This window comes from Taudactylus pleione, unplaced genomic scaffold (assembly GCF_031769625.1).
Source record: "Taudactylus pleione unplaced genomic scaffold, aTauple2 ptg000018l, whole genome shotgun sequence".
In the NCBI taxonomy this organism is placed as follows: Eukaryota; Metazoa; Chordata; class Amphibia; order Anura; family Myobatrachidae; genus Taudactylus; species Taudactylus pleione.
Genome location: NW_028284420.1, coordinates 10,408,509 through 10,432,117, shown reverse-complemented (window position 1 = coordinate 10,432,117; position 23,609 = coordinate 10,408,509). Strand labels below are relative to the sequence as shown.

Sequence of the window (23,609 nt, the reverse complement as noted above, 5' to 3'; positions counted from 1 at the left end):
AAGGCGCTTCCGAATCACTATAGAGAAATAGTAATACCCAATTTGGATAATCCTGTTCACAGCTGGTTCCTTTAGACCAACAGCAAAGGTTCTAAAATAAATTTACAAACAAAAAACCATATACCAGACCAGCGCAAATAGGAATTTAGCACATAACGAGTGTAGCTCGTATATAAATGATTTAATAAAGATAAATTACAAACATATAAGACCAAGCTAAAATTGTGTCTAAGGAATATATGTTAGCATTAATGATGGTTATTCACAGTAATAATATATTTAAAGAACAAAATGATCCACATAATAAGGAAATAAAAATAAATAAATAGAAAAATTGTTTATATATGTGTGTGTGTATATATATATATATATATATATATATAAACAATGTAGCAGTCTGCTAAAACAGGGATATCCCTTAATCCGATCTCCGAATGCACATGAGGTATTAATTTGTAAAAAGTTTCATATCACCACTGAGAGTAGTGTTCTGAATTCATACTTTAATACAAAGATATTGATTTAGAGCTGCAATGATGGGTAAAGGTTCTGTACTCCGTGAACAGCAAGTAAATGGCAAATGCTTTAGCTTTGAGACTCACACTGTCTCCATATAAGCCCGGAAGTCTAGTTTATTTCCATTTAGCTCATTTCTGTAAGACACAATTGGCACAAAAATAAAATAAAGAAGAATATGGATTCAAATTTAAATAGATCCAATCGGTCAGTGTGTAAAGAAGAAATACCTTTTTAGACAAAGTCAGAATCCATATTATACCCAAAATAAATAATAATCTATAAAAGTTATTGTAAATGTCCCAACTGAAGACGACTCATTTATAGAATACTGGTAATACCTGGTTATACCTATTTAAAGTTGAATCCATATTCTCCTTTATTTTATTTTTGTGACAATTGTGTCTTACAGAAATGAGCTAATGGAAATAAACTAGACTTGTCCATTTTCCTTCAAATTTATCCTTATACCGGTCATCTTTACTTTACTAGTATTATATAATGAGTCGCCTCCGGCTAGGGCATCTATGATAGATCATACAGAGGAGTGAAATGTGGGTTCTGACTCTTTTCTTTAAAAAGGCCCCCGTTTGTACTTACTAATCTTTATTCTCAATTAAGGCCATATTTGTTTTTTGTTTTTATTTTTATATTTATATTGACTTTTATTTTCACGACAATTGTGTTCCAGGAATGGCTTAATGGAGATCAACTAGTTCTTTCCCTCTCCTTCCTTTATTCCTTTTCTTCCCTTTTTAATTTCATTTCATTTCGATTTTTGTTTTATTTTCAAAGACCAGCCATATTGATAAACACAATGTACATATAATCAATAGTCTAAGTATTGTAGACATCTGCTAACTTAATATTAAGTGTGTCTTGTAAAATGTTTTTCTTTCTTTTTAAATTGAGGAATGTAATCCTTATCTGACCTTTCTCCCTGACACATGGTTAAGTATGGATACTTTGAACACTATAGCTGGCAATGATGTTAATCAGTGGCACTGCTTTCCAATTAACACAACACTTATAAAGAGCATGTCTGAGGTCTGGAGCCACACCATTTGAGAAAGTCACGTGGGCGTGACGAAACGCGTAAAGGGCTCTTGTATCTAACCTTCTCCCACATGCCGGAGATTTCGTTGACCTCTTCTATCTAACTTTGAAAACCGTCTACCCCTTTGAGGAGAGAACCGCTCAGTACTCATCTTCCGAGGACGCTCGAATAGACTTGAGGTATATCAGCATTATCATTTCTGCACGTCCTCGTATATTACAAGCAAGTCTTGGAATGCCTGTGGATTACGGGGCCTCGGGATCAGATGGAGGATACGTGAGTTTTTGATTATAAATATCCCCTCGTATTCACAAGACTATTTGTCATTTTTGCCGGAGTTCCGGGCTTATATGGAGACAGTGTGAGTCTCAAAGCTAAAGAATTTGCCATTTACTTGCTGTTCATGGAGTACAGAACCTTCACCCATCATTGCAGCTCTATATCAATATATCTTTGTATCAAAATACGAATTGAGAACACTGCTCTCAGTGGTGATATGATACTTTTTACAAATTAATACCTCCTGTGCATTCGGAGATCAGATTAAGGGATATCCTTGTTTTAGCAGACTTCTACATAAATAAATTGATATTATATATATATATATTTTTTTTTTCTATTTTCATTTCCTTATTATGTGAATTATTTTGTTCTTTAACTGTATTATTACCGTGAATAACCATCATTAATGCTAACATATATTCCTAAAGGGGCCTATCCATTTAATGACATGAAAGTCTGAACGTCCAGCGTTCAGACTTTCATGTTGCTGAGGTGCGGGCTCCGCACTGACAGATGTTCACTGAACGTCTTCAGTGCAGGAGCCCAATCTCCCTATCTATTAACATGTGGAACCTGACGGTCGTCGTCCGGTTGCCAAGCATGTTCGATAGTCGGCGTCGGCACCAGAGCCATAACTAGACATTTTGGTGCCCTGTGCCAGAAAGAGCATTGGTGCCCCCTCATTTTTCAAAGAGACATAATGCACCCAAAAAAGGACTATGGCTTCATGGGGAAGGGCCAGGGAAGAGATAGGAGGAGGCCAGGAGATGCTGGGGATAAAAGAAGAGGAAGCTACAAGCAAGAATGATAATAAACAGAAATTTGACACGCCCAAACAGCGCCCCCTGACCTGTGGTGCCCTGTGCGATGGCACCGGCCGCACTACCCTAGCTACGGCCCTGATCGGCAAGGACCCAGCGTGCACGCGCATCGCTGGTCCTTGCCGGCTATCCACTTGCAGACTTTCTGCATGATCCGACCAAAACCTCCTGGTTTTGGTCGCATCGTACAGAAAGTCGACAAATGGATAGGCCCCTTTAGACACAATTTTAGCTTGGTCTTATAGGTTTTTAATTTATCTTTATTAAATCATTTACATGCAAGCTACACTCGTTATATCCATTGGCGAAACTTTACCGCTGGTTATAAGGCGCAAACTTTTCGCACCGGCGAAAAGTCGGAATAATTGAATACGGGGATAAGTTGAAACCGGCGAAAATGACATCACCGGCGAAAAAGTATTGCGGAAACTGAATTTTCGCTTCTAATTAAATTTGGCCCATAGTCACTGACATCCTCCTCCCTCTGCATGCCAGTGTAGCTGAGGGGAAAACCTCTCGTATAAATGAGCCGTATGGGTTACACCAAAGTGGAAAGAATGAGGGTAGTTATGGCTGTCAGCCAAGTTGTGCTGTAGCTAATAGCAATGTGAGCTTACTTAAGACATGTCAGCTGAATTCTTCAGCATACTAGCTAGAAACTTTAATATATTTTGTTCCTCCATAAGAAGTGAGTGAGAAGCTATCAGAAATAATCTTATCAGTCTCAGAAAGGCTAGAGAAAGAGGTTGCTTAGCTCATTGACGAGGATTCTTATTATGTTTTGTACAATATATTTATTTAACAAAAGAAATATGATTAATAATTCTACAGGGTCTGTCCCACATCAGACCTCCACAATGGGAGCATGCCAGACTCGTGACAAGCTCATGCCCCCCCCTGAGAAAGGATGGAGAGCAGGCACCGTGGGAAAGCACAGTCAGGGGAAGTATAAAGAGAAAGACCAATATGCTAGTAATTATATATTAACGTACAATTTTTAATTTGTAAATTGACTGTGAAGTGTAGTTCAACAATGGTTATATGAAGTAGATTCCAACATAAACAAATTCTAACTCATTGTCCACAACATGGGTATTGGAGATGAGGGATAGTAAAAGTTTAAAAAAAAAAAAAAAAAAAGGTGACAATGTGCTATATGAAACTAAGTAGTTGTAAAAGATCTGTCATCGGCGAATGTGTCAGACACAGCGCGCACCCATCACTTTACTCTACCAGACCAGTATGGCACCTCCCTATCCCCACCAACATCCATTTTGGGGCAAAACCCAGCGAACACTCTAGCTCAGGGCCTACCACCACCCCTGATCAAGTGGCCCGACAGAGAAAGAATAGCCATTTTATCTTGCGTCTCCTCCCAGATATACCAAGCTCCATGTACCTATCCCTATCCTTCAATACAAAATAAATAGCATATAAGGCTTGATTCAATTCAACGCAAACTGAATAGCGCCGGGAAGGAGCTCCTGGAGCTATTCGATTCAGTGCACTGTTTACCCCGACTATGGATTTCTTCTCGCATCCCTCCTGGGGTGCGAATAGAAATCCGACAAAACTCCTGGCGCGATGCTGTTTTCTGCCCTTAGCGCTGCAGAAACAGCATCGCGCCGGAGGATGCCCGTCCTCATGACTTGGTATAGGATCACATAACCATATAGAATTCGCAGTCTTTAATGGTAAATGAACAAAGTTTGTCTTGTCCTCCTTTTGATCAGCGCGTATTATTTGGAGGACAAGACAAACTTTGTTCATTTACCATTAAAGACTGCGAATTCTATATGGTTATGTGATCCTATACCAAGTGGATCCGTTTTATGGTGATTATTTCTCTTTTCCTGTCACTTATGTGCGCTTGTGATTGGGGGAGCGCTAGGAGGTGATTTACATCCATTTCATTGTGCATGTTTTATCCATCAGCCAAAGCCGCCAGTGATCGGTGACTGTGACAAACCGCTGAATACTAAATCTACTCTATAGCATTGATGAAAACAGGTTTGTATGGTAATATCCTAAATATTAGATTGACAATTAATTTTGTTCTGTAGTCAGCGCCAGTGAAAACCTTTGTTCTATCATATGGTCTTTTTGTGGGCAGCTTACCTCTTTCTCCTAGGCTGCAGAGTAAAGACATTTCCTGTTTGGACATAAACACCTCACTCCTGATTTTCTGTCCCTTCACCAAATTTGTTGCTGGCTCTACTGCTGCTCTGATCAGTGCCTACTAGTAACTGCTTATATACACCAAACAGCCATAACATTAAAACCACCGACAGGTGAAGTGAACAACATTGATTATCTCATTACAATGACACCTGTCAAGGGGTGGGATATATTAGGCAACAAGTGAATAGTCAGTTCTTGAAGTTGATGGGCCAAATGTAATAGGGTGAGAGTTTAGAAAATGTGAGAGTATAGCAGTAAACTCTCACACTGTTACATTGGTCGAGTTGTAGCTTCAAAATGGGAAACACCTGGATGAGAGTTTAAATCGTGAGAGTTTTTTCAGTCTAAAAACATGCGAGTTTGCCTGCTCTCAGGCTCTGTTACATTGGTCCAGTTCAAAATGTGTGAGAGTTTACTGCTAAATTCTAACATTTTCTAAACTCTCACCCTTTTACATTTGGCCCGATGTGTTGGAAGCAGGAAAAATGGGCAAGCGTAAGGATCTGTGCAACGTTGAAAAGGGACAAATTGTGATGGCTAGGCGACTGGGTCAGGGCATCTCCAAAATGGCAGGACTTGTGGTGTGTTCCCGGTATGCAGTGGTTAGTACCAACCAAAAGTGGTCCAAGTAAGGACAACTGGTAAACTGACGATAGGGTCATGGACTTCCAAAGTTAATTGATGCGCGTGGGGAGCAGAGGTTGGCCTGTCTGGTTCTATCCCATGGAAGAGCTACTGTAGCACAAATTGCTGAAAAAGTTACTGCTGGCTATGACAGAAATGTGTTAGAATTCACAGTGCATTGCAACACACTGCGTATGGGGCTGCGCAGAGTGTCCACCACCGAAAGCAAATACAATGGACACATGACTGTCAGAACTGGACCATGAAGAATTGAAGAAGAGGGTCACCTGGTCTGATAAATAATGTTTTCTTTTTATATCATGTGGAAGGCTGGATGTGTGTGCGTCATTTAACTGGGGAAGAGCTTCTCACAAGGATGCACTATGGGAAGAAGGCAAGCCGGCAGAGGCAGTGTGATGCTTTGGGCAATGTTCTTTTGGGAAACCTTGGGTCCTGGCATTCATGTGGATGTTACTTTGACATGTACCACCTACAGTACATAAACATTGTTGCAGACCAAGTACATCCCTTCATGGTAATAGTATTTTCTGAGGGCAATGGCCTCTTTCAGCAGGATAATGTATACTGCCACAGTGCAAAAACTTCAGGAATGGTTTGATGAACATGACAAATGTGTTAACTTGGCCTCCAAATTCCCCAGATTTCAAACCAACTGATCATCTGTGGGATGTGCTGGAAAAACATGTCAGAGCCATGGAGGATCCACCTTACAACGTAAAGGATCTGCTGCTAACGTCTTGGTGCCACATAAAACATGATGCCTTCAGAGGTCTTGTGTAGTCCATGCCTCGACGGATCAGAGCTGTTTTGGCGGCATGAGGGGAACCTACTCATTATTAGGCATGTGGTTTTATTGTTATGGCTGATGGGTGTATATTATCTGATACTTTGAATATACCTCTTAATTGTGAGTTATTCACCTGTGTTGTCAATTAGCCTCAAATGCAAAAAATTGTTTCATGCAGCTTAATAAAAACTGCAGCCATGGACTTCTTGCTATTCAATAAAAAAGCTTATGATAAGCTAACGTGGGTCTCAATGGGAGTTTACGCAGATTTTAGTTCGCAGCCCCTGAGCAAATGAAAAATCTTTTTTTAAATGTAAAACTGTCGGGACTCAGGGCCTGATTCAGCAAGGAACGCAGTTGCTAATACGCACGCAATCGGTTGTTTAATTCGCATGGCGCATGCATCGCAGTGCGCGTGCATGAACTAGCATTTGCGATCCGAACTGCGATTGCAGAGGGTACGCAGAACCATGACAAAGTGATTGACAGGAAGTGCCGTTTGTGGGTGGTGACGGGGAGGGCCGGGCAAACGCAGGCATGCCAGTGCTTTGCATAAATTATCCACTTCGTGGCAATATGCAGCCTGAGGTCTCATAGCGTGCACTGAAGTTAGCAATTCCTGAGTGAGGTCTGACCTGCCTTAACTGTGCATATGGGTACAATGTTATCGATTATGTTGCCCAAGTATACGGATGTGAGTAAGGGGAAGTGGGTGTCCTAATGTTAGACTGCGATCGTGCTGCAAGCATTTACATATCACCGCTGTTATTAGCAGCTGCGTAGCCGGCGTATTAGCAGAATAGCGATCTGTAGTGAATCAGGCCCTCAGTGCAGAACCTCTGGTACACCCATCCCAATGAATAATTTGCACTTGGAGACATTTAATTAATATAATTTCACCAATAATGTCATTTTTCAGGTGTTTTTCCTCAAAAAAAGGGTTGCATTATGTGGGACATGTATTTTGGGGTGTTGTATAGATGGGAAACTAATTTTGGATAGTTATTATGTTTAATATTTTGAAACTTGCTTAAATACAATTAAAAATCACATTACAGATATTTTTCTGTATAACAAAAAAAATCTACAGGCTTTAATTTGGTAAAAAAAAAATAAAACAATATGTTTATATAATTTAGCCACGGTTAACAGAAAAGGTAAAAATCAGCCATTTGACTTCTTTTATGACCCTGAAATACTTTGTTTATGGTCACTAATAGCTGTATGTGCAGAGACGTTTCTCCACTTTTCCATGCTGTTCCCCCCAGTCACACACTATAGAATTACCACGATAAGCATTTCTAATTGAACTGTAAGGATCGCTGGAGCACACTATAGAATTACCACGATAAGCATTTCTAATTGAACTGTAAGGGTCGCTGGAGCACACTATAGAATTACCGCGATAAGCATTTCTAATTGCACTGTAAGGATCGCTGGAGCACACTATAGAATTACCGCGATAAGCATTTCTAATTGAACTGTAGGGATCGCTGGAGCACACTATAGAATTACCGCAATAAGCATTTCTAATTGAACTGTAGGGATCGCTGGAGCACACTATAGAATTACCGCGATAAGCATTTCTAATTGAACTGTAAGGGTCGCTGGAGCACACTATAGAATTACCGTGATAAGCATTTTTAATTGAACTGTAAGGGTCGCTGGAGCACACTATAGAATTACCGCGATAAGCATTTCTAATTGAACTGTAAGGGTCGCTGGAGCACACTATAGAATTACCACGATAAGCATTTCTAATTGAACTGTAAGGGTCGCTGGAGCACACTATAGAATTACCGCAATAAGCATTTCTAATTGAACTGTAAGGATCGCTGGAGCACACTATAGAATTACCGCGATAAGCATTTCTAATTCAACTGTAAGGATCGCTGGAGCACACTATAGAATTACCGCGATAAGCATTTCTAATTGAACTGTAAGGGTCTCTGGAGCACACTATAGAATTACCGCGATAAGCATTTCTAATTGAACTGTAAGGATCGCTGGAGCACACTATAGAATTACCGCGATAAGCATTTCTAATTGAACTGTAAGGATCGCTGGAGCACACTTGCTAAAAATAAGTTGAAATATGTGCGTTAAGTCAACCAGCGGTAAAATTTTAAATTAGCGCAGTTAATTGAATTTCCCCTAAATGCACGTTTTGGTGGCATTATTATTGGTTTTAATCACTGATCAGGTTATGCATGAAATCATCTGGAAGGCAAAGTAACAAGCGACTCCTGTTGGTGCTAATCACTGCCTTTATTCCCATGGAGGACAGAAGAGCATGGAGTCACAATATTAGGATTAGTCCTGCAGCTTCATACATAGGGCTGGGCTACCATTGAATATTACAGTAGCCTTCAATCTCACCTGTTTGTCCTCTCTTTGCAGAAACTACCACAGTGCTGGTCCCTGGGATCTGTACAAGAACACCGGGAATGTGACTGGTAGCTCATCCGGCTCTTTTCCACAGCTCGTTTTTTTCGTACGCTTCCTCTGTAATTGGAAAGTCCATACGGTACTGTTCTTCTGCAAAGCCAAGGATAGTAGATGTAAGGAATAATATACCCACTTTGTAGATGACACATAAAAAGATAAGTTTATATTGCTACATTAATTTGTGTGTAATGTTATGTTAAATTAAATATGGTTTCATTTCTCCCCCAGTACAGTCAGTGTTATATTATTATTATTATTATTATGTGCTCCTCCACTGTAGTGCTGGAAGTATTCTCTTTTAATGCAATTACTCTCATCCTGTCCAACAATAGGAAGGATTTAAATCTCCTTACAACTTTTTCCCTCAAGACCTCCTTTCCCCCAGTCGAGTAAAACCAGGTAGGTCCTTTCACAAGACAAATGTCTATTAGAATATGAAACTGCATTTTCTTGCTGACCAAGCAGCACCTAGTGAATTTTGAAAATGAGTAGAGTTTTGCACATACTAGAGTAGCTGCACAATGCCACAGCTCATCCTAACAGCAGCCTAAGCTGCACAATGCCACAGCTCATCCTAACAGCAGCCTAAGCTGCACAATGCCACAGCTCATCCTAACATCAGCCTAAGCTGCACAATGCCACAGCTCATCCTAACAGCAGCCTGAGCTGCACAATGCCACCGCTCATCCTAACAGCAGCCTGAGCTGCACAATGCCACCGCTCATCCTAACAGCAGCCTGAGCTGCACAATGCCACCGCTCATCCTAACATCAGCCTAAGCTGCACAATGCCACCGCTCATCCTAACAGCAGCCTAAGCTGCACAATGCCACAGCTCATCCTAACAGCAGCCTAAGCTGCACAATGCCACAGCTCATCCTAACATCAGCCTAAGCTGCACAATGCCACAGCTCATCCTAACAGCAGCCTAAGCTGCACAATGCCACAGCTCATCCTAACATCAGCCTAAGCTGCACAATGCCACAGCTCATCCTAACAGCAGCCTAAGCTGCACAATGCCACAGCTCATCCTAACCGCAGCCTGAGCTGCACAATGCCACCGCTCATCCTAACATCAGCCTAAGCTGCACAATGCCACAGCTCCTCCTAACAGCAGCCTAAGCTGCACAATGCCACCGCTCATCCTAACAGCAGCCTAAGCTGCACAATGCCACAGCTCATCTAAACAGCAGCAGCCTCAGCTGCACCATGTAGGGATGGCCATCGTCTATCAATGTTTTCAAGACCGATGTTAACTAGTTTTGCCATCGATGGCAGAGCTGATGTTTGATTTTTTTCTCCTCGACAGGAGGAAGCTTAGCCCCGCCCCAGCGATCGCTAAGCTCCGTTCCCCATTTTTGATTGGCACGCATAGTAATTGAAGAGATTTTTACATGTTGGGAAAGATATTTGAGGAATTGCAAGGTTACTGGACATCTTTATATTTCAGCAACATAGATTGAATGTTGATTATTCACCAATATATTGGTTAAAAGGAGACAACAGCATCTCACCAATGAATGTAACCCAGAGTTTTCAGCGCGTTACAAGTGGCGATCAAATCCTAAACTTGCCTACTCTCCAAAAATGTCCGTGAGGCTACCGAATTTCAGCAAGCTCTCTCAGGGTGGGATGTATCAACCATTACATTTAAATACATCCCGCCACTTACCATATGCATAGTAGTGTTTATTAATGCCGTATGCATGTGATTTGCGATTAAAAACACAAAGGACAGCTCTTCCTTTGTGGTATGAGGACTTATGAGTTTAAGACCAGGGAGTCCTTCTGCTCATGTGCGCCTATCAGCCAGCAGATGCGCGAGCCATGGGGGACACTGGGAGGGATCCTACTGGATCCCTCTTGGGGAATTATGCAAAAAGAAGCCCATAGAGCTTCTGTTAGGCAACGTTAGATGGCGTTGCCAATCTGGTATAAGCTCATGACAGTTTTGCTTTTCAGAACTTGATACATATGCGGTCAAACCTACAAATACAGCAGTTTTTGGAGTTTTGACTGCATTTTGCCGTTAGTACATCCCGCCCTCAGACTCCTAAGCGGAGTACACCAGTTTCCCAGACTCTGTTTGATGGAATTTACTGTGAATCACATCATTGTGACACTGTCCCCTGCTGCTCAATGACACAAATCACAGTATTCGGGGTAGGGCTGAAATCTTATATATATATCTGCATCTTTGAATTTGAATATCTGCCTGCCGCCGTAGGGGGCGATCTTCCCCCACCTACTTTAACCAACACGTCGATTCCAGGCTCCCAGGGGCAGCTTTTCTTGTACCTTGTTCCTTGTTTGTGCCAAAGCATGGATTAATACTGCAGCAATATATTGTAGGCCTATGAGGCCCTGCTATATTGTCTTTTTCTCACATTGCAAGACATTGTGGAATATTCATTGAAATGTGAACAATCTAATAGGATAAATTGCCACTGGCTCATTTATTGAAGAAACCCATATTTGGAGTACAACACATTGATAGATGAGGATGGTGGAATGATGGAGGCTGAATTTGTTCTCTATTTCTTTCATACGGACATAAAAGCAGTCATAGTGACGCCCTCATACGTACAATGCAATCACTAAAACCATGCAAATGTATGAATATGCAAAGTGGGGTGAATTGTAGGATGGGTGTGGCTCTGTATTACGTCCTGCACACATTAGACATGCCCTTTCTGGTCTCTCCAAGCATAAGGAGGTACAAGGGTAATTTAATTATTTAGCGCACACATATTCCACAGCGCTTTACAGAGAATATCTTACCACTCACATCCGTCCCTGTCCCAATGGAGCTTAAAATCTATATTCCCTACCACATGCTCACACACATACACACTATGGTCAATTTTGTGGGGAGCCAATTAACCTACCAGTATATTTTTTTGGAGTGTGGGAGGAAACCGGAGTACCCGGAGGAAACCCACACAAGCACAGGGAGAATATACAAACTCCACACAGGGCCGTAGTGGAAATCGAACACATGACCTCAGTGCTGTGAGGCAGTAATGCTAACCATTACACCATGTGCTGCCCATGGATGTAGGCATACATTATTTCTTCTATACATGCATAGACTTTCTGTATTATCTGCTATGCAAATAGGCATTTGTACAATTTAGCATCAGCTCCAATGCATTGTCTCCTAGATTAGGCAGGCCATAGTATCCACTACATAAGTAATATATATATAGAGATATATATATATATTTATTATACACATATATACATACACTATATTAATATGGAAGACTGATTATCAGTTTTAAAATGAATCTCCTCAGTGGCGTCACGTGGGAGGGGGATGCGGGCCACACCCGGGTGTCACCAGTCAAGGGGTGACACCAAAGTGCCAGCTCCTCCTCAGGGGCCGGATGCTGCACTGTAGCATTACATGTAGCACTCAGCTCCTGACACAGTGGGGGAGCCGGCACTGCACACGGGGGCAGTCCGCACCTCTGGGACCCCTGGAGTGACTAAAATGGGGTATCGGCCTGTGAGGCCACACTCCCTTTTTTGCTGGTGTACGGCTTTGACTCTTATGCACCTTGAAAAATAAAATTAAATGAGAAAAAGAACAGAAAATTGACGCATACATTTTAACACCCTGGGTGGGATGTACTAAGCCTTGGAAAGAAATAAAGTGGAAAAAGATAAAGAACCAACCAATCAGCTCCTAACTATCAGTTTACAGGCGGTGTTTGAAAAATGACAGGAGCTGATTGGTTGGTACTTTCTCTCTCTCCACTTTAACTCTCTCCAAGGCTTAGTACATCTGCCCCCTCTGACTTGAATCATATGTGACCATTCAGAGCCAATATGCTGGAAACTCTCAGACTCCATATGCTCAGACAATGCATCAAAGTTGTGTAGGAGCACATGCAGCATGTTTCTGACAGTATCGTTTAGATTCGCACATTAAAAAATTTTTTCTGGTTAACATAAATCACTGTGGAAAGTTATAAGAAAGCACTTCCTAATAACCATTTATCCTTGGTTTGTTTCTCCAGACTATTAAATTAATAATTTTGCAGATTTATGCAACTGCCATGCCAACCAGTCACGTGGCATTTGATGTAGTAAGCAGAAATGCTTTGGAATGCCCCTCCTTCTCCCACCTCTGTATTCATATGGCTTTCTGGCTTTCACATCAGGAATGCAATGGCAGCAAACTTTGGGGCCCATTTTTCAACGAGTTTTAAAACTCGTTGCGTATAATAAATGGTGCTCAAGCCAATCAGCTCCCAATTGTCATGTTTCAAACAGAGGACAGGAGCTGATTGGCCAGAGCAACATTATCCTATGCAATGAGTTTTATAACTTGTTGCATATAAAACTCCTTGATAAATGGGCCCTTTAATGTGAAAGTTGGTCCTTTCCTCATCTTGCCCCCCCCTCCTCATCTGTATGTGCAGAGTGCTCTCTCTCCCCTCGGTCCCACATCTGTATGTGCCGAGTGGTCTCTCCCCCCTCGGTCCCACATCTGTATGTGCCGAGTGGTCTCTCCCCCCTCGGTCCCACATCTGTATGTGCCGAGTGGTCTCTCTCCCCCCTCGGTCCCACATCTGTATGTGCCGAGTGGTCTCTCCCCCCTCGGTCCCACATCTGTATGTGCCGAGTGCTCTCTCTCTCCCCTCGGTCCCACATCTGTATGTGCAGAGTGCTCTCTCTCTCCCCTCGGTCCCACATCTGTATGTGCCGAGTGCTCTCTCTCTCCCCTCGGTCCCACATCTGTATGTGCTGAGTGCTCTCTTTCCGTGCACTCCCACATCTGTATGTGCTGAGTCCCTCCCCTCCATATATGCTGAGTGATCTCGTCCCCTCACTAACTCATTAGTCCCAAACTATTTTGTAGTTTTGAACATGTTAGGGATGCACTTAGTAGGGGGATGGGGGAAGGGGGAGGCAGACTCCTACACACTGAAATCATGACAGGAGCATTTTGTACTCATTGTTAGGTACATCCCAGTCAAGAATTCAGACAAAATTTGAGGCGGCGCTATGTTTTAATGAACCTTGGCTTGAACACAATGGCCACCGTCATTGTTCGCTTTTGCCACTAATGTGTTGTTCTCTCTTATGGTTTTGGCTCTAGTGTTTTTCTGTGAAAAAACTAAATATAGAAAGCAAATTGTGTGCTGTTCGCTGTAGTATCTTGGCCACTGAGAGGGAGGTGAAGCACTAAAGATGTGTCCTCATACATCTAACCTCAATACGCCACACAGCACAACTCTCCTAGCGTGAGTGAGCCGCCAGGTCCCATGCGGACGTCTTTTTTTTGCTAAAAGTACGTCTAATGCTGCATACACACGTAACGATTTTGTTAGTGAACGATTTTCATTCAATTTTTCCTTTTGAAAAAGTGAACGATTTTTTGAAGTGTAATGAACGATTTTTTGAATGATTGATGAACGAAAAATGTTCCTTCCCTTAATGAAAATCGTTAAGTTGATCAGTCAAAAATGGACGACGAACTACAAAATGCAAACTTCAACCGGGAACACGCATTAACGATTATCGTTCATCGTTAGAAACAGAACGATTTTTTGAACGATTGAATGATAACTACGTCGTTATAGTTAAATTGTTCAAAAATCGTTACGTGTGTATGCAGCTTAAGACAGACTGTGCTGATTAGTTTGATATGTGACACTTATATATCTGTGTGTACGGAACTTGGAATGAAAAATGCTGCAGCTCCTACATTGTAGCACTTCTTATACAGATACATAGACTCAGTCACACACAGATATACAAGTGTTGCATATCAAATTAATCAGCAGTCTGCTTGTGTGTCCTAGTGGCATAGCATTGCGACTTAGACGCAGTGACGTGAGGTGAGCTCAATGATTGGGCAGACACGTATAAAAAAACAGTTTTTATATCAAAATACTAGAGCATGACATGGAGTATGACAGGGGAGTCTCTGCGCCTTTTTGGCGTGACTGCAGCAAAGATGAGTAAGCACACATTTGTAGGTCAGTAATTGTAACACTAAGTGTAATTGGTTTTCATTTTAATTGGATGTGAGAGGAGATTAGAATTAATTTTGTACAATTGTATTAATTTACAAAGTATTATACGTATTAATTTATTAAAATGGTTTTATCTAATTGTGGTTAATAATTAATTTAACAAACATTTAAATACATGGTACATTTGTAAATCTTGGGCACTTAGGATCTCTCCCACAACACAATCCTGTGTTGGCCCCTGTGTGTATGGACATAGTTTTAGTATTGCTCACATTACTTAAACTATAGGTAGCACCATCATTTAGTTAGTGATAATGCAGATACCCATTCGTTGCAGTAAAGGGATGATATGAAACATTACAGTTCCCTCAATTCTTTTGTTAGATGCGTCAACTATTATTTTATTTTTTTGTTAGGAAGGAAGTTTGCAGTGATCCATGGCTTTTGATGATACACAAGTTTAGTTGCCATAGGCCGTGCTTGCACCGTGTGCTCTGAACAATTGCTAATTGGAACCATATAGGACATGTTATACAATTTTATTTGGCTTTTCTGCCAAGGAGCTTGTTCATGGTTGTTTCAAATTAAACTTTTCTAACCAGATGTTAGCAACATGAAAATCCTGCAATGTTTTACATGTACATAGAAAGTTATACACATAGTTTCACCAGCTGAAGTATAGCGATCTATGTGATTTATATACTCCTGTACTATGGTGTTGGGTTTCTTTTTAGCATTTACTAGTACATATCATACATATAATGAAGCAGGTTGACTTGAGCTGTCAGGTATAGAAGCTAATATCTACTATATAAAAGCGAAAATTTGTCCTTCTGTCTTTCTATACAAATTTACAGTTTACAAGACACGATCGTGAAATTTTACATACGGGCATATTAAAACACAGCGGAGGCAACTAAAAAAATTTGAAATCGAAATTAATTTTTAATTAATGAAAAAACACAATTTTTGCATAGCAATCACCCTCTACAGGTCAGGTACAGAATTACAAAAGGATTTAGCTTATCTACTATTTTTTCTTTTTTATCTTCTCTACTAAATCTAAATTAATTACTGTTACTTTTTCATTAATTAAAAAACACGATTTATGCATAGCATTCGCCTTCTACAGGTCAGGTACAGAATTACAAAAGGATTTAGCTTATCTACTATATCAAAGCGAAAATTTGTCCATCTGTACTTTTGTCTTTCTATACAAATCCACAATTTACAAGCGAAGATCGTGACATTTTACATACGAGCGTATTAAAACACGGCAGAGGCAGCTAAAAATATGTTAATTAACAGTTAACAGTAATTAATTTTGTCTTAAATTAAAACCACAATTTTTGCTGGACGATCATTGTGGGGCCTCACGGCATATGGGTAGGGCCTCGGAGCAAGCGTTTTGTGTTGTCATGATCTTAATGTTTATTATCGAAGAGAACTTAAGCAGGCTTTGCCAGCATTCTCAGCTCTCTGACTATACCAAATTACACAACAACATTTACTTCTTTATTCCAACTGTGTATCAGAGCAACAGAAGCTCTTGGCCGTGTTTACACTGTACATCCTACGAATTTTGAATGCTTCTATCTCCGAAGTTTGCTTTACACAGTTACAGGTCCTACTTCCTTCGAAGACCTTAGGACTGTTGATGAGGAAGTTTGGCACGCTTTTCGTGAGGCCTGCCTAAGGAGAGGTTGGTTGGAGGATGATGTGTAAACAAACATTCTTAAAATCCCAGGCAACGCTGGGTACTCCAGCTAGTCTACTATATTAAAAAAATACCATCAGCATAAATACAATATTTATATATTAATATTTTAGGCTCTTACAATTTAATTAAGCACCCAAAAGCCAGAAATAATAATAAAAAAAGGTTAAAAGAATTACAAAAAAAAGAAAAAACCAGCATCCAGACAGCTCTAGGCCAATCCCATATGAACCTCTCTTGCTCTGTCCACTCGATTAATGGGAGACAGAGCACTGAAGATTGGAACACATGTGATTACAACTAAAGGACAAATCTGTGTTATGTTCAATAAGATCTGAGAGTGCATTAAACATGCTTTGACCAGTAGGGTAATGTACCCTGGGCGACAGTGCAGAGGGGGCGCTGCAGCAACTGTTTGCGACAGGCACCTGGTTATCTCCTGGACAGAGGCGGATCAAGAAGGGGGTCCAGTGGCATAGACACTTTCGGGTCCCAAGCCAGTGCTGGACCCGAACATGGACGAGTGCGGGGCATTGCATGGATGATATTTTCTAGGTGTCTGGCTACATGGAAACTGTCACATCTCTTCCCCACCAGTACTTGGCAGAGTCTCAGATGTGACATTGGTGATGGTGCGGTGCTGCCTGCCAGAGGAGCCGAGAGCAGAAGGTCAGAAACAAGCCTTTTCAATAAGTGAAGAAATCAGGCCGAGGTGCACAGTAAGGAGCGTATGGGAGAGGGGCACACCTTGAGCTAATTAGACCATGGGGTCGAGGCTTTAAGGTAATTACAGCTGGAGGGGGCACACATTATGGTAATTAAACCCTGGGGGTGCATTATGGTAATTACAGCTGTGGGGTAGCACATTATGTTAAATAAAGCTTCGGAGGGGGCACATTATGGTAATTAGACACTGGGGGATGGGCATTATGGTAATTACAGGTGGGGGGCACATTATGGCAATTGCAGCCAAGAGGAGTAGGGCAATTGAGGTGACAGAGGATCACATATGGAAGGCCGAGACAAAGAAAATAAAAAGTAAAATGTAAAGAATAATCTAAATAGAAAATATAATATAACTGCAATAGTAATGTTAAATTATAAAGGCTATCTAAATATATAAACCTCAAAACATTTTATAGAAAAGGTAATTGGGGTCTGCAGTCAGACCCCATTTACCTTCTCTATACTGTAAGATAGTTTGAGGATTATATATTTGGATAGATGGTGTGTGTATAGATAGATAAATTATGAATAATGCATATATATGTAGAATATATATGCAGGCTTGTAAAATGTAAAGAATAATCTAAATAGAAAATATAATATAACTGCAATAGTAATGTTAAATTATAAAGGCTATCTAAATATATAAACCTCAAAACATTTTATAGAAAAGGTAATTGGGGTCTGCAGTCAGACCCCATTTACCTTCTCTATACTGTAAGATAGTTTGAGGATTATATATTTGGATAGATGGTGTGTGTACAGATAGATAAATTATGTATAATGCATATATATGTAGAATATATATGCAGGCTTGCCTACCCTCCCGATTTGACTGGAGCCTTCCGAATATCGGGAGCCGCCCCTGGCCCCCCAGAAAGACAGACAAGCCCCCGCCTGCACTAATGACAGAAATCCCTGCAGCGGGAAGGGGGGCGGAGACGCGTTTCGCATTGAATCATCATCATGGCCCCGCCCCCTGCTTCACAATGCCTTTCATTTTGGCATTGTGAAGAGGGGGTGGGGCCACAAAATACGCAATCGCACAGCCCCACCTCCAATACAGTGTCATTGTCCGGCCATGCCCCCTTCCCCCTCCCACTGCATACAGGCATCCAGCTCCCTCCCGGAAGTATCTATATACTTTAGAATGTGAGCTCTCACGAGCAGGGACCTCTTCCCTCATGTGCTTCTCCTTACTCCTCATAAGGGCACATAACATGTCTCTGCCAGCTCCCTGCTGCTTATTGAGAGTGTTTTAATCACCATTGCAGCAATGTATGTAATGTCCTTCACTGTACTGTAAGTTACTTGTTTTTTTTCTTTTTTTGTCACTTATTAGTTTTGTATACTATGTAAGGCGCTGCGGAACACTTGTGGCGCCATATAAAGGATAATAATAATATATGCCATATTTTTATATATATATATATAAAAATTATTTTTTTTTTGGGGGGGGGGTAGGAAACCCTACCTTTTAGAACTGCCTATTCCTGTGTCATACTTCAAGCTGAAAAAAAAAAACCTCAGAGAAATTTATAATGAATAGCGACAGGGCAATGAGAGGTAGGACAATTTAAATTATGAAATAAAAATGTTCTACAATTTTCTTATGGTGTTTTTATTTTTTATTTGTCAGATTTTGGGAAGGGTATTTCTGTGGGTAAGGTATAGTGGGAGGGAATGGTGGTGGGACAAAGGTATTTCTATAGGTTTCCAGGAGCGGTAATAAAGGGAATTACAGTAGGTAAGTTATAGGGATATTGTTTAATGGAGCCCCTATTTTTTTGGCTCGGGCCCCACAAAATCTAGAGAGACCTGTGTGATCATCCCCCACCTCCCTCATCTCTTACCGGGCAGCTCCTTATCATGCATTGCGAAACGTGACAGCCCTTCTTTGTGCTGGTACACACCTACCCCTGCTCCTAATGCTGCACTGATTGGTGGACATGTTGGTTGCACTGCTTGTTCTGAGTGGCTGTTTGGTGCATTGGCACGAACTGTATGTTGAGTAGAAGCTCTGGATGAGGATGGACAGTGTTGTTCTTTTTAATTTATTTCATATGCAGTAACTTTTAATTAATTTTAGAGCCCTGGGACAATATTTGAGTCTCAACTGATGACAAGAGTGTTAAAAAAGCAACATAAATGTATATTACACTCTACAGCTTTTGGAGGACTCGACGGTCCCCAGGCCCTCGCCCATTCACTTACAATTTCCATTCCACAACAGCGTTTGTGCAGCCCCCCAAAAAAACAGAAAAAAAAAAACAATTATGGGCAGCATAGCCTCTCCCAGTGCCAAAAGATGCCCCCCCCCCCCGTAACACATCTCGTCCATGGTCTAGCCCAGTGGTGACATAAGGGGGGTGCGGGCTGCACCTGGTGTTCTCAGCCGAGGGGTTACAACAAGGTGCAGACTCCCCCTCAGTGACAGGAGCCGGGTGCTACACTGTATAATTAAGTAGCACTTGGCTTCTGACACTGTGAGGGAGGGAGTCAGCCGGCACTGAACACAGGGCAAGGCCACACCCCCTTCCTGTGTTGCAATGGCCACTCCCCTTTTTTGACGCACACAGCATCCCAACCCGCACCGGGTGACCATGCGGAGTGAGACGCCACTGGTCTAGCCCTGTCCCCTCACCTTATTGCAGAGCTCAGCGGAGCTGGCTACATCAGAGTAACCAGCAGGGTTTTGTCTCCCATAAGGTAATCCAGTTAGTGTAGAGTTAGAAATTAAGTCATGTGGCTCAAACTGGGTACACATTAGACTGTGTACCCAACCCGATGTCGCGGGTGGCAAGTGTGGCATACACACTTGCCGATGCCGGGTTTGACAGGAGGGGGAGGGGGAAGCTAGGTGTCATGCTGGGGCAACGGGGGATGTCGCTAACAACCAGCCAGAGCGCACATATCATGAACGCTAGACAATGTACCCGTTATGTCACTCCGATCCGCAGGATTGGACGACATATTGTCTAGTGTGTACACAGCTTAAGAGAGGGTTACAAAGCCTGAAGCCTGATCAAATTCTTCCAAGAAAGCAGGCTTAAAAAAATTAGAGACTCCAGAGAAGAGAATAAGCCTATCCCAAACCATCCTGGCTGTGAAATCATACCATATAAAGGAAAATTATCACTTATGGAAATAAAGACAAAAAGAAAAACCAAAAGAGCATCAAAGTTGAGCTGGAGTAGAGTTACAACTGCTCTCTTTAATCAGCCATAGTAAACCCTCATTCCAGACTGCGGCCTTTAATCTAGGATTAGTATACAAATACAGTAGTCTTGTTAACAGAAAAGCGCAATTTACAAACATAAGCAAAACATTTGATAGTTTTTCCTTTGCTCAATTTGTGAGAGATTACCAGGCACATGTACAACTGGTTTATGTCAACGTATATTACCATTTTTTGTGCTAAATTTGCTTTAATACTTATAGAAAAATACATTTTATAGTGGCAAATGGGAAAATCCAGTTCCTGTGCTCACCTCTGAGCTTGTATTACAATAACAAACATCCCGGGAGAGTTCTTCCTAACTCCTGGTAGAACAGGGATCCTCTCAGATCCCATCCACTCCACTTAAAATGATGCATCATTGCCGTGTCTCTGTAACACAATTTCACACCACCATGCCTGGTGGTCCCAACAGATGGCAAGTATGCAAGTAAAATAAAATATATATGGGTCATTTCCTGCCAAATTATCACAGCTTCTAACCCGACCGTCCCAGTTTTTCATGAAATTTAGTAGGATGATAGACAGCATAAAGTAACTTTCATATGTAAAATATGTAAAACAGTGTTCATGCTACAGGGTTGCAAATATGCACAAAATATGTAACATTTATACTTGAAAGGTCAACTAAAACCAATCATAACTTTGCTTCTAATTGTGGTAGAACTTTCATGTTGGTCTTGTTTTGAAGCTAAGGGACCATAGTTTTCGTAACAAAAATTAGTTTTGTATTTAAATATTGACTTTTACATTTCAAGGTCACATGATTTAACCTTTGACCTTGAATATCTAAAAAAGTGTAAGTTAAATTTTTTTTTACATAAAGTATGTTATACACTTCTCTCTTTGGTAGAAGTTTCATTTTGGGAACAGAAGTAAAAAAAATATTAAGTAAGGCAGCTGAACCCTTCTTGCGCTAACCATGCAACTGGCAAGTACAGACTCATCTTGTAGTCTCTCGCTCTGTGTTCTAGAAATAACTATCGGTGGGTTTCCATCGATGGTGCTATTTATGATAACCATCGATGGTACAATAACAATCTATGGTGAGCCATCAATGGTTTGCAACACACTGGCTGTAGCTTCTGCATTGAGAACTAGTGATACAAGACATGTTTGCCTTCGGGAGGGGGCAGCCAGGTCGGCATAGCGGGAGGGGAGTGATGCGGCATAGGGGGCGTGGTGAGAGATATTACCCGGCAGTAGAAGCGCTGCGGTGGGCGTGACTTTGGCCCCGCCACTGCTACAAAAGCAGAGATTACTGGCATTGAGAAGCAGGGGGTTGGGCCATGATGATGCGATTCAGAGTGAATCACATCATCGCCCTCCTGCAATGTGTGTTTTTGTTTGGGAGCTGTGAGGGGGTCCCCTTGGGGTTAGGCAGCTAGCTAGAATACTTGCTTGCTTCTTCAGGGGGGGCAGGAGCGCAACCAGATTTTCGTGAGGCTCCCAATCATTTCGGGAGAGTAGGCAAGTATGATACAAGGGTCTAAGACAGTTTATCTAAGAGGTACCCAAACTCTGTTTTCAGGGCACCCTAACAGTCCAGGTTTTAAGGATATCCATGCTTGACCACATTCAGTTTGATTTAACCACATGTGCTCAACCATGGATATCTCTGACCTGAACTATTGGAGTGCCTTGAGGACTGTGAGCCTGATTCTGTCCCGCTCGCGAGCGCTGAGCACTCGCAAGCGGGTCGATGGTGCCCAAGTGCGCATGCGCACGACGGAGGCGGCTCCGTCGTGTGCATGCGCGAGACCCAAATAACGACGGCCAAGCCGTCATTAAGGGTCTCGCACCAAAGGGGGAATGCTGTCCATCGGCAAGTGTGTGCGGGCGGTCTGCAGACAGATCTGTCCATTGGCAAGTGTGTGCGGGCGTTCTGCAGACATCTGTCCATCGGCAAGTGTGTACAGGCGGTCTGCACACACACAGCTGCAGCCGCTGGGTCCCGCCACTGGGACCCGAGGGCACAAACAGATGATGGCCATTCAGTGTGTATGAACGACCATTATCTGCAGATATATCTGTCAGGTGTGTACCCACCTTACATGTACTTTTTATCCATTTGTCACGATCTTGATCAAACTACCACTATTCACTGATAAACTGTATTAGCTAGACTATCTCAGTCCCTTCTATCACTAGTTTTCAATGCAGAAGCGGTACAGCCGGTGCACTGCACCAGGGCCCGCCGCAATATAGGGGTCCATACTGCCCGGCGCCATTTGTAAATGGCAGGCTGCAGTGCCGCTGCTTGCCGAGCAGTCATCAAGGCTGTGAGTGAGCTGGCCGGCAGCTACACGCAGACAGGAGCAGGGCACAGTGCAGTCAGGCTCAGCACTCCAGTGCACTACTAGATAATAAATCCCAGTAGTCTCTGCAGTGGGGTCAGAGGAGCATGTGCTGAGCACTGATTGGAGGAGCCCATCACATGCTCCTCTTCCCTGGAGTTTAGCAGCAGTGCAGCCTCATGGTTGTGACTCATTGTGAGGCTGTGACTGCTGCTCTGCCAGCTGCCTGAGAATGCTGCTGGTGAGTACACTGTGTGGGCATTACAGGTGGTATAATATGTGGGGACTACAGTGTGACATAATGTGTGGGGACTACAGTTTAGTATAATGTGTGGGCACTACTGGTGGCATAATGTGTTGGGCACCCACTGCATCTCCTGTCACCTCTCCCTTTCACCCGTTGCCTGTCAACTCTCTCTGTCACGCACTGCTTCTCCCTGTCACCTCTCCCCTATCACTCACTGCTTCTCCCTGTCACCCTTTCCTTGTCACCTCCTTGCCTCTCTGTCTACCTCTTGCCCCTCCCTGTCACCCACTGCACTTTAAACGTGGAGTAGGGCGGAGGAGGGGGGCCCAAAGCAAATTTTTGCACCAGGGCCCACCACTCACAAGTTCCACCACTGAATCAGACTGAGAAGAACACAGTAATGATGGTCATCGACCATCAATAGTTTACAAACATTGATGGTTTACTACCGATGGTTGATGGTTTTGCCATTGATGACAGAGAGACAATTCTTTTTTGCCATTGATGGCAAAGTGAAACCAGACAGGTTTTTTTTTCCTGCTCATGACACCGAACGTAGTTTCGCCCCCTGGCTGTCCGCTAACCTCCGCCTCCTGTTTTTTCATTAGCCCGTGGCTTGCCAGAAACCAAACAGCAGTGGCCATCCAGTGGTGGAAAC

At 42.3% G+C, this 23,609-nt stretch overlaps 1 protein-coding gene and 1 pseudogene across 1 annotated transcript in view; both read right to left on the bottom strand.

Annotated features, from left to right (window-relative positions):
• EDN3 (endothelin 3) overlaps positions 1-23,609 on the bottom strand; it is a 160,743-nt gene that overhangs the window by 10,209 nt on the left and 126,925 nt on the right. Inside the window, exon 3 of the mRNA XM_088442542.1 lies at positions 8,669-8,827. Coding sequence (XP_088298668.1) covers positions 8,669-8,827 — 159 coding nt within the window. The remainder of the gene's footprint in view (positions 1-8,668; positions 8,828-23,609) is intronic.
• Positions 16,876-23,609, bottom strand: part of LOC148540665 (uncharacterized) — a 122,832-nt pseudogene continuing 116,098 nt past the window's right edge.